The 11,494-nt window shown below is 39.5% G+C and overlaps 2 protein-coding genes across 4 annotated transcripts in view; both read left to right on the forward strand.

Moving 5' to 3' along the window:
- LOC128264885 (mucin-5AC) overlaps positions 1-4,377 on the forward strand; it is a 28,108-nt gene extending 23,731 nt beyond the window's left edge. For all 3 annotated transcript variants that reach the window (XM_053000590.1, XM_053000591.1, XM_053000592.1), the window contains exon 7: positions 474-4,377. In XM_053000590.1, the coding sequence (XP_052856550.1) occupies positions 474-2,471 (1,998 nt within the window). In that variant the 3' untranslated portion in view covers positions 2,472-4,377. The remainder of the gene's footprint in view (positions 1-473) is intronic.
- A 5,853-nt stretch (positions 4,378-10,230) lies between these two features.
- On the forward strand, positions 10,231-11,073 carry LOC128264901 (proteasome inhibitor PI31 subunit). The gene has a single exon (XM_053000614.1). The coding sequence runs from the start codon at positions 10,308-10,310 to the stop codon at positions 11,016-11,018; it is 711 nt and encodes a 236-aa protein (XP_052856574.1). The 5' UTR covers positions 10,231-10,307; the 3' UTR covers positions 11,019-11,073.
- The last annotated feature ends 421 nt before the right edge of the window (positions 11,074-11,494 follow it).

The following is an 11,494-nucleotide window of genomic DNA, read 5'->3' on the forward strand; positions in this document are numbered from 1 at the left end:
TCGTATATAAAAATTAAAATAAGACGGTTTCAATCATTAAAGGTTTCAAAATGACCATATTATTCTGCGAACTATTTTGTGATATATTTTGAGATTTTGGCAAGCATGATATATAAAATACAAAAATAATATATTAATTAAAATCAATGACCATAATAATTTGTGGACTATTTTCATTTATTTTTTGATGTTTTTTCTAGTTTGTAGTTATTATAATGATAATTTGAAAAATGTATTGTATTTTATTTTATGAAAGAAGGTTTAATGACCATTATTTTATGTGGACTACTTTGTGGTATTTTTAGAGGTTTTCGCTGGCATCAAATCCGTATAAAATTTGTTTGTTTCCAATTAAAGTGACATTAGTTAGTTTCGATGGTATTTGGTAGTATAAAAATGTATTCTAATATATGGGACAAATTTTCCTAAATTACATCATTTCACCTATCTTTTGATCCTCTTTCCTTTTGCAGGATCGTGAGCGTGCCATCCGGCAGCTGATCTGTCCCAAGGAGCGTCTGGAGGCGCAGCGCATCAATGACATCACCAATTCGCACTTCAAGTCGCTGCAGATCATCAACAACATTCGCACGGACAACAAGGAGAACAACGACATTGATCTGTTGCCCAACTATGGCCGTCGATCGGGAATGGCCATCAACATCGAGGTGGCACCCCCGGTACCTGCCGTTTCCGTTCCCGGATTGGGTGAACTAATGCAGGCGGATGCCCCAGGTGCCGTTTCGCTATCCGGATTGTATCGCATACCGGATTTGGTGCCCAAGCCGGTGAAGAAGGCGGCCAAGAAGGTGATCACGCCGGACTTTGCCAAGAAGTTGCAGGGCAGCCACCAGCAGCAGCAGCAGCAACACAGCCAGCAGCAGCAGCAGCAGCAACAGAAGTCGCGCAAATCGCTGGTTCACCAGCAGCAACATGAGGAGGAGGAGCTGATGCTGGGCGACCAGCCGGCACTTAGTGAGGAGCAACTGCCTCCGGGAATGGGAATGGGAATGGGCTTGCGTATACCGCTCAACGAGGATGACAACAGCAATAGCGATGTATCCAATGAGATATTCGAGCATTTGCCGCACAAAAAGAAGATCCTGCCACAGGATCTGCGCACCATGTCGCCAATTGGGGAGGCAGGAGAATCGCTGATGGTGACAACGACAACGCTGAAGACAACAACGTTGGCGGCACCGGCAACAGCAACCACAACAACAACACCAGCAACAACAACACTAGCTATAACAACAACAGCAGCAGCAACAACTGAAGTGCAGATGACCACGCCAAAAGCAGTGGACACCACAAGTTCGCAGGCGCCAGCAACAACCATAAGACCAACAACAACCGTTAGCAGCACCACCATAACAACAACCACCACAACAACAACAACAACGCCCCAGCCAGAACTAACGACGACAACAACCAAGAAGCCGGAGCCAACAACAATGGTTGCGCCGCGAACAACGAAAACATCAACAACGGCAGCAGCAACTTCATCGATGGCCACCACGACGACAGCAACATCCGCTGCCACACCACCACCAGCAACAGCAACAACAGCCAGCCGTGCTACGTCCACCGACAGCAGCAACAGCAACAACATGGCCCATCCCATTCATCCCTCGCAACAGCAGCAACACCACCAGCAACAGATATTGCACGAAGGCTCAACGTTGCAGCAGCAACATGCAACGCACGTCAACGAGTCCGCCGACAATACGCGCTTTATACCGCCAATGCTGCTGGTGAAGTCGCACTATGTGCCGCCGGCCAAACATGCCAGCGAGCATGCAACCACAACAACAACACTAGCAACAACAACAACCAGGGCGACAACAGCAGCAGCAGCAGCCAAGCCAGCAACTCCAGCAGCAATATCAGCCAAAGAGGAAATTCAGTCATCAACAGTCACGTCATCGAAGGGGCTGACAGCAGCAGCAACAGCAACAGCAGCAACAACAACCGTGACAGCGACAACAGGTGCAACTGTGGAGGTGACAACAGGCGTGAAAGTACCTGAAGACACTGCAGCAACATCAGCAACGACAGCAGCAACAGTAATTGCCAGTGAATCGCCAGCAGCAGCAGCAACAACACCCAATGCTGTAAGACCAACTGCAGCTAATGAAATCAAATCGAATGCCACAGCAGCAACACCAGCAGGAAGACCAGCAACAACAGCAGCAACATCAGCAGTTAAACCAGCAACAACACCCATTCCGAAGCAAGAGACAGTTTTCCGGTATCCCCCACTGAACCAGGGATCCTTCAAGGTGGATAACAACGGAATGGGCAGCCCGGAGGAGCAGGACGACGACCAGGAGGTGGGGCATTCGGAGGTCGAGGCAGCCACAACGCGACACAACTTCCTGGAGGAAACCGAGGCGCCATTCAAGCCAAATCGACGACGCTCGCTAACCAAGCCGGAAACGGTTAGCTATTTCAAGAAGATCTTGGGCTAAAAACCAAAACCGAAACAGAAACGGGAGCCGCGTTGCTGCAGCCGTAATCCGCACTAGTAACCGTAATCGTAATCGTAACAGTAACCAAACTGTTAATCCATAAATAAGAAGAAAAAAAAAAAACAGATGAAAGTAAGAAGAAAGCACTCCCTGCAGCCACGTAATTGGTCCTCAAAATCTGAGCAAATTGAATCACTTGTTTGGGGTTTGCACCGCTGGCCGTTTCTCCTTAAATAAATAGAAAACTCAAAATCAAGCCCTTCCATATCCACATTCTGGCCAAAAGTTTGCGGAGCTACCGCTTCCCAAAGTCTTGTGTCTGCGGCAGAAGTGCCGGAAATCCAAGCGGAAACCCAAAAGAAAACTCAACTCAACTCAACTAAACTCAACTCGACTCGACTCCAGTTGCAAGTACCGAAATATGTCAATTTTTCACCGGAAAAAAAGAAGTGGAATGAAAATGCTAACAAACAAACAAACAAACAAACACGCACACTCAAAAACAGATACATTTACAGTTACAGACGGGGAATGTGCGAAGTCTGTCAGGTGAAGAAAAAAAAGAGTTAGAAAAAAAGGAAAACAGAAAACCGAAACCCGAAACGCTGGAGGAAATTTAGAAGGCAAGGAAGGAGGAGAAAGTTGGCGAACAGGGAGTGTAAAGGCCAAATCTAAAGTACGATAAATACTACAAGAAGAGTGTTTACAAACGTATACATAAGGCGTCTGTTTTGGATTTACATTTGCTTTGCCTACGAGCGACATGTGGTCACACTGCTCTAAAAAGGGGAAAAACTGCAAAAGCAAATGTGAAAGGTGCAGGGAAAATCAGAAAGGGCGAAGTGGAAAACAGTCGACAGCAATTATTCGCCTCTTTTCGCTTGACGCCTTTTCCGTTTGCTTTTCCCCCAAAAATGCTCGGCTTTTCATATGACAAAAAGTTTGTTTTTCAATTTTTCAAACCTTCCGACTATTCGATTTTTTGAATTCCATTTTTCTCTAACTGATAGCAAATTGAATTATGAAAACAATCCAATTTTAAAGCCTTTTTGCAATTCTTTTAAATTTTTGCAACAATTTATATTCATTCAAATATTTATTTTGTGCTTCCATCGATCAACCGAGCTTCCAAAAGTTTTCTATCAAGTGTTTTAACAATATCTACTTTATTGTTATTCAAAAGAGTTGATAAATATTTGATTGCTTCGTTTTGTTTAGAATTATATTCAGCCCCTACTTCAATAATCTACTAGCTGTTTTTTAGCAATAAAAGGTTTCACTTGCCAAAAAACTTGTGTTTTACCAAATGCTTTTTACCACATTTAAAAATTCTGAAGGCTAAGCATTGAAGGAAAAGATTTATGAAAATCCAAAACAGGACTCGCCGTTCAAATTACATATTTACCTATAAATTATGAACATATGAAATAGATGTTGTTTTTTTTTTTTTTGGTGTATGGAAATAGTCAAATACAATTTGTGTAAGTGAAGGAAAATAAAAAAAAGAAGTAAAAAGCGGGCGTTTGTCATTTGGAAATTTTAAGAAAATTACTTCGAATGATTGCGGCAAATTGGCAGAGCGGAGAAAATAAAAAGTAAAATGCGTTGCAAGAAACGAGCAAACTTAAGATTAAGCTAAAATTTAACGAATCGAAAGAGAAACCCAAAAAGAGAAAAATAAAACCAAAATAAAAGCGAAGACGAGTCCCCAAATGAAACGGAAGAAGGCCGAAAAAAAAAAGCACTTGATGTAGAGAATTATTTGTAGGTACTTGGGAGCAGCGGGCAGATTAATACGGTTCCGTTGGGTCGCTCTAAAACAAACCAAAACATGCAGTAAAATAGTATAAATGTAAACCAAGTAATGAATTATGAATAAAAAGAAACCCCTTCAAGAAATTACAAAGTCCAATGCGTTTTTTATTCGGAAGGGTGGCGAAATTTATCGAAAAATGGGGAATGCAGAAATTATACCCAAAGCTTAATTTTTGGACCCATAACGTTATCCAATTTAATTTGATTTTAAAGTGGTAAGACGCTAAATTGTTGTATTGAGATTTAGCACAATTATTTTTTAATATGTAAACTCTTTCAAAATATAAACAAACTAAAAAACTATCCTGTTATTTATTTATTTATAACAAAACTCAATTAGAAGGCATAACATTGTATTATCCAGCTATTTAAGCCAAGTTATGATGTGCTGAAGATGGTTTTTGGCGACTTGAAGCCATTATTTTTGGGTCTATAACTTGGCCCATTGAAATCCGAATCCTGAATGCAATACCTTTACCATCTACTTTCCTTTTCTGTCGATTTTTATTTTGCTTTTTGTTTCCCGCCTTGTGTTTTCCTTCTATTTTAATTTTCCAACTTCACTTTTTGCTTGTTTTTGAGTGCGCGACGCGTGAAAAGCGGCTGTAGGCGTATTTTGTAAATTGAAAAGCACGAGGGCAGGGTCGATTGAGTTCCCTTAACTCTATCGCCGCCTGCGGAATACCCTAACCCAGGGCAATTGTTCTTTGCGAATGAAAATGTATATTAGATATTGCCCACACGTCGTATACGTAATGGCGTATACGTTATTCATAGGTTAAGGTCACATACAAGTTCAAACAAAATGATAAGGTATGTGTAATGGTAAGAATAAATAAAATAAGTAAAATATAAATTGATTATTTTATAAGTTTTACTTTAACAATGCTACTGAAATATATACATTTAAAAATCATACATTTTTGCAAATAAATGCAGTACATGGTATTGTAACTTTTACTATAAATTTGTGTATTGTTCTGCCGGCTTGTCGGAAATGCCCTGGACTTCTCTAATCAAAAGTCCGTAGACCTTAGTCCGTAGGATTCCGAGTGTGGGCATTCCGGAGCTCCTGGTTCTGGTCGTTGGTCACTGGTTTTCGTCCTGGCCACAACTGGAGTCCTGACCAGCCAGGCGTCCTTTTCAGCTTTGGGTGTTGGAAGCGCCTTTTGGCCCTCCGCTTTTTGTTCCCCTTCTGCATTTTTCTTTTTCCCCCTTACAATTTTTGCGTGCGGCATGCAAAAGGGCAGTCGGAAAACTGTGGCAACTGAACTGAAAATAGCTGAACAGCAGGAGGCGTGCCGCCCGCACGCCACAAAACTTTCTAAAATTTCTTGAATACACGACACTCCACGAATTCGCCAGTCTGAAATTTGAGCTCAGAAGTATGCAAAGATTTTTGTTTTTTAATCGAAACGATTATTTAATTTTTGGTGTAATTTCAATATAATTAGAGCATACGACAATATTTTTTATGGTTTTACAAGACCACCTACAAGAATTGATTTAAATAAAAGTTAAAAGGTTTTGTTTTAAACTATGAAATTAATATTTAAAAAAGGAATTTTCGAAAAACTGGTTAGTTGTTCATCGTTTCAAGAATTGCAATAGATTTCAAAAAGGTAATTGGAAAGAAAAGCTCCTTTCAAAAATATTTATATTGGTTTAGATTATGTTTTTTTAATCGGAAAAAATGTTTTTCATCCTTTGTATTACTTTGGATACCACTTTAAACGTAAAAAAGACATCCCAACTTATTTGTTATGATGTTACAAAAGTAAATTATTGAATTGCTTTAACTTAAAGTTGAAAGCTATTATTTTTAAATATTATACACATATTTTTAAATCTGTTTTTATAATAATTGGTTATATGTTTAAGAAGGAAACGCTCTTTTAAAAAATATTTACTTCTGTTTAATATTGTCTTAGTTTATGCCTTGGGGCTGCAAATCTTTATAATCTGGATTTTTCTGGTGCAGCGTCTAACCGGTTAGCCGGCTAAAAAGCGCTAAGGGCAGACAGCACTCAGAAAATTTATTACACACACTGCAAGCGCACTTTTATTTCATTTCAGTCGATGGACGCCCTTTATGGCCAACGCGAGTAGCGAATTTAGTGCAGGCGGCGCAGACAGGGCCTTCTTTTTCCAAAGCAGGCAAGCCCACACACACACACACACACACACACATGACAACCATTAGGCTGGAAATTAAATTTTTTATTGGGGAAAAGGGCACAGCCCGACCATAAAAGGATCTGTGTGCCTGCGAAGAGGCTGCAAAATTTGAAATTTATATCAATTGCGGTTGCTCATTGACGCCTCAGCGGCTGTACGTCGTACTATATATTCTCCTCCTTTCGGGGCAAACGAGTCAAAGTTAATTGAATTTCCACAGGTGAGGTGGAGGCGGAGGCGGAGGTGGCTTTAATTATGCAGCTGCCACATGAGCTGCAGGCGCACTTGATCCGGCCATCGAACTCAATTAATTCGCTCCGGTGAACCTGACACAAAAAACTAGGAGAATATCACAAAACCAAAAGAATGTAGAATTGTAATTTTCTTTATTTAAAAGATTTAATGTCTGAAAATTAATTGCAAATCTACGAACGCAAAAACTCATTAAATAATAATAAATTAAAAAAATAAATCTGTTCAAAACTCTGTAATTAAAAAAAAAGAAGTATGTAGAACTATACACTAAAAAATTAAAAACTATACATGCCAAGAAACGTTTAGGTATTTTTTATTAACTTCAGTTTAAAGGCTGTAAATTAGCACAAGTCATAATAAATACAATTTTATAAATTTAATAAATAAAATACTAAAATGGTGAACCGTGCTGTATGTCTGCATCTTTTGCATGGATAAGCCACGAATCGCTTACCGTTTTGGTTAATCACTTCTCAATCGTCAGCCAGAGGCAACACTCGCGGGACACAATTATCCTAATCCCGTCGTTTCGAGTTGACGTCCTTCGGCTGCAATCCTGCTGGATGGTTGGTTGGATGGTTGGATGGTTGGATGGCTGGATGGCTGGCTGACTGGCAATGGCAATCCCATTTCCATTTTCATTCGCATTGCGAAACCCAAACCCGTTTGAAAATGGAGGAAATGTAAGTGCAAAGTGGATTCCTTGACGGCAGCCTCGGGGGTTGCATCGCGTCATCGAGCTGCAGTCAAATGGCAGTAAACTTCAACTGTCCTCTCGTCCTTGTCATCCTGCGCCCCTGCCCCCCTTTAGCATCCAACCCGACCTCGTCTGTGGGTTATTTTGGCGAGGGCAATGGCAACCGGATGCGGAACCAATTTAACGACGCCATTTCCGCGCACAGGCGACCGACCAAACGTCAGCCAGGCAACTGCAGAATCTCTGCGGCGACCATTGGCATCATGGATGTGGCAGGACCTCCTTCCTCTTCCTGCCTGCCACCCAGGATACCCATCTCACCAGCTCCGATGTTGCCATGCCCCGCGGCTACACGGCGCTGCTATTTTTGGTTGCCATTATTGATTTCCAAAATAAGTTCCACGCCATGCCATGTCCGCACAATTTTAATAGCACAAACGGGTCATTAAAAGTATAGCAAATTTAATTACGCTCAAATAGCAATTTTTCTGCACTTTGGTTTCGAAAATATTTTTAATAGAATTATTCGATAAATGAAAAATACAGCACTTTATTAAATTGAAATTTTAAATTGAGGAGTTGTTTGTATTACGCATAATAACGAAGAAACATCACAATTTGATTTCTTTCTCAAATGTATATTTCAAAAGCTTATAAATACAATACTTCAAATTAAATCGCGCCCAAAGAACTATTCTTCTGGAAAGATAATAATATAATAATAGCTTGGCCAAAAGAAACCCCAATTGATAAAATAAAATTTAATTGTGCCCAACAAAATCAGTTTTCTGAATATCCTGCTTTAAGCCATTTATTTTCTGTTTTGTGACATTTTTAATATCGAATTTTATGTTAGGCTTAAACAATTTAATTAATTAATAGAAAACGCAGGCAATAAATTTTATAAAGCTCAAAGACAAATTCATTTTTGTGGAATTTGGCGTTGGCAACTTTTAGTTATTATGTGTGCATATTAAACACGTCTCTTTTGTTTTATGAAATAAAATTTGTGACGTTTTCATTGCTTTTCTTTTAGCAGGTTTTCCAATTGTTTTTATTCACAAATTAATATCTTACTCTGCGGACTTGCTGGACGTGCTAATTAAATTTTTCTTCTTTACACTTAAAGTTTCTGTTTTTATTTAACAAAGTATACAATTTCCAAAATAAATTCCGAAAAATATATTTTTACTTAACGCTCCCGTCCAATTAAAATGGTTTCTTCGACAATAATAAATAACTTACTTTACGCATTTGCGGGTTGTACTGAACTAAATTTGAGACCCCATCAGGGTGCCCATTTCCTGGGCGCCAACCGCAGCACTGTCTATTTCCGCTTGTGGATGCGATGCGCATTTATTACTCGCTTTCGCCCGATATCAGCGACCGACTTGACTTGGCCGCAATCGTTTAAGCCGTTTGAGCCAGCCGCAAGCAAACCGAGAGCAATCCCCCAAATTGCCGCCAAAGAACATTACCAGTAACTACCACATGCCACAAGCCGCACACACATTTATATATATATATCGAAATATATTTATATATATATATCTATATAAATTTGGAGCGAGGGGGAGGTGCCATAACAAAGGACCTTGCCAAGCTGCTGGCATCCAATTGAATCCAGCATCAATTCAGACGGCCCGGCGATGACATCCCAAACAAAAGGGGCGACGGAAAACTGGAAAAGAGGAAAGGCGGAAAAGCAGAAATGAAATGAATTATGTTAAGCATGCAAATTTGAATAAAAACAAACAAAAAAGTGACAAGGGAACAAGAAACTGCAAGCAGCGTACAAAAAAAAGTATAGAGGGAGCACACAACTGGCAAGGAAATCGACACGGACATGGGCACGGACTTTTGTGCCACAAAAATCAACTGCCAATTGCAATTTGCCAGGCCGTGTAAATAAAACATTTTTAAAACATGCACTGCCAAAACTGAGAAGCGCACAAAAATAGTGTGAAACGATAGTCATTCGTATTTAAATAAACAAGCAACAAAAAATGCAACATTTTAATAACAAATGTATCATAAAGTAGGTGTTAATAAAATTTAGAACTAAGTTATTAAATATTATTAAATAGGTACGGGTATAAAAATGTACCGAAATTTAGCTATTCGTCGAAACAAAAATCGGATATGTATGTAAATCAATGCAATGAAACGAATACCTTTAGTGAGCTTTGCTGATAGGATTTAAAGTTCCTCAGGAGCAGCTCCACACACAAAATTATGGTACGACAATTTTAAAATCATCCATTTGTTGTCAGAATCGTAGAAACCCAATCACGTTATATATATAGACCGCTATATAAATGAAAACTAGCTAGTATTCTTATCGCTTTTTTGATGCTCAATATGTATAGGTTTTTTACGTTTAAAAACGAAAGCGGCTCTTTCGATTATGCACAATGACCAACCGAAAAATAACAAATCAACTGTTAAGCAATCTAAATAGCTAAAATTTATTTAAAAATGAATGGGGTAGGGGTATAGCTTTAGAGCACCGACAATTAAATGATGTTGATGGCAAATGTGTAATAGCATACATTTTGTGCACTCACACCCGTCGGATTAAAACTATGAATTTTAATCATTTACATTAGGTGAAATAAAAAAAAGAGCATTTTACTTTTCACCGTTCATATTTTGGAGTGCAACTAGATAACCAACAAGTGGTTAATTCAGGCATTGCACAATATTATCCAATTAATTAAATAAATAAATTATATAACATTTTTTTGAGTTTTTGAATACACTTATTGGTTTTAATAATATTTGCATTCTATTATTCTGTAGTCATCTGTTATTTGTTTGGCCTGTCAGTAAGTTCAAAATTGTCGGAAAAAAGGGCCAAACCCGAAAAAGATGTGCCCCATTTAATCGTTATGGAAACGCCAGAAACCACTTCATCATCAGATCTCAGCCAGATTTCGCTGCAATCTCTGGAGGTCGAAGGCGCTGGGAAAACTGAAACCAAAACGGAAAGCGATGCCGAAATCGAGCCATGTGACTGGCAGTCGCTTTTCCACTCGATCCAGCCAAACATTCGCAAGAGGTCCGATCTGTTGATGGCCCTAGCCCACTTTCTAATCACCAAGGAGTACCGGCTGCGGAGCATCAAGAATGCTTCTGATTTTGGTGCCGGGGGGAGTACCATTACCAGTACCAGTACCAATACCAGTGAATTGCTGCCCAAAAACTGGAATCGGGATGCCCACAGATACGCCATGCACTACATCGATGAGCTGGGCAATCAATATGTTCTCTTGGCCAAACTGAGCCGCAAGGATCTGGTGATCAGCCTGCAAAACTCGACCAGCAAACGAATGTCCATCGCCTGTTTGCAGCCCGAGAATCTCGTGAAATCCACAAGTAAATCCTATTTGGCGAAGTGCATACCGAAGGCGGAGAAGATGATAAATCGTCTGCGATTCGATCTTGTGGATCCGGTAGTTCGGGGCACGAAAAGAACGGCCGATGGACCGTTTTTCGCTCAGGAAATGATCAAAAGGAAGAAGCTTCTCCTCCAGAATTCACAGCCCTCCAGAGTGACCTTCAACCTCAGCGAAAAACACCCATGCACCCGCGGGCAGTGACAATTCCACTCAAAAGTGGTCCTTTCCTATTCGAATATAGATCTCGCATTGGAGAAAATTAATTTTCTAAATTAATAAATATTATATAATATTGATTTTAAGAAATATATTTTTTTGACTTATTTGTTATAGTGTTCCAAGAAGCAAGCTCAGTTCATTAAAATACAAATAAACAAATGTTGAACCGGAAAAAATGTATATTTAAATTAAATTTAATTTATTTATAAATTAATTAATTTAATTTTTTCCAACACAAAGTAGGCTACAGGTTCAAGTGGGACCCCAGATTCCTGTCACATCTAAGAAGCATGGTACGCAAACAAGCTAGGAAAGGGGAACTCAAGAGACAATCCATCTATCCGAATACCCCCAACACATCATCCCAAGTTCAGAAGGAAGCACGGAGAAGCATACACCAAATAGAAATAAGCAAAATGTTAGACTGATCGATAGTAAATAATAAATGTTAGCCAAAA

This window comes from Drosophila gunungcola, unplaced genomic scaffold (genome assembly GCF_025200985.1).
Source record: "Drosophila gunungcola strain Sukarami unplaced genomic scaffold, Dgunungcola_SK_2 000084F, whole genome shotgun sequence".
In the NCBI taxonomy this organism is placed as follows: domain Eukaryota; kingdom Metazoa; phylum Arthropoda; class Insecta; order Diptera; family Drosophilidae; genus Drosophila; species Drosophila gunungcola.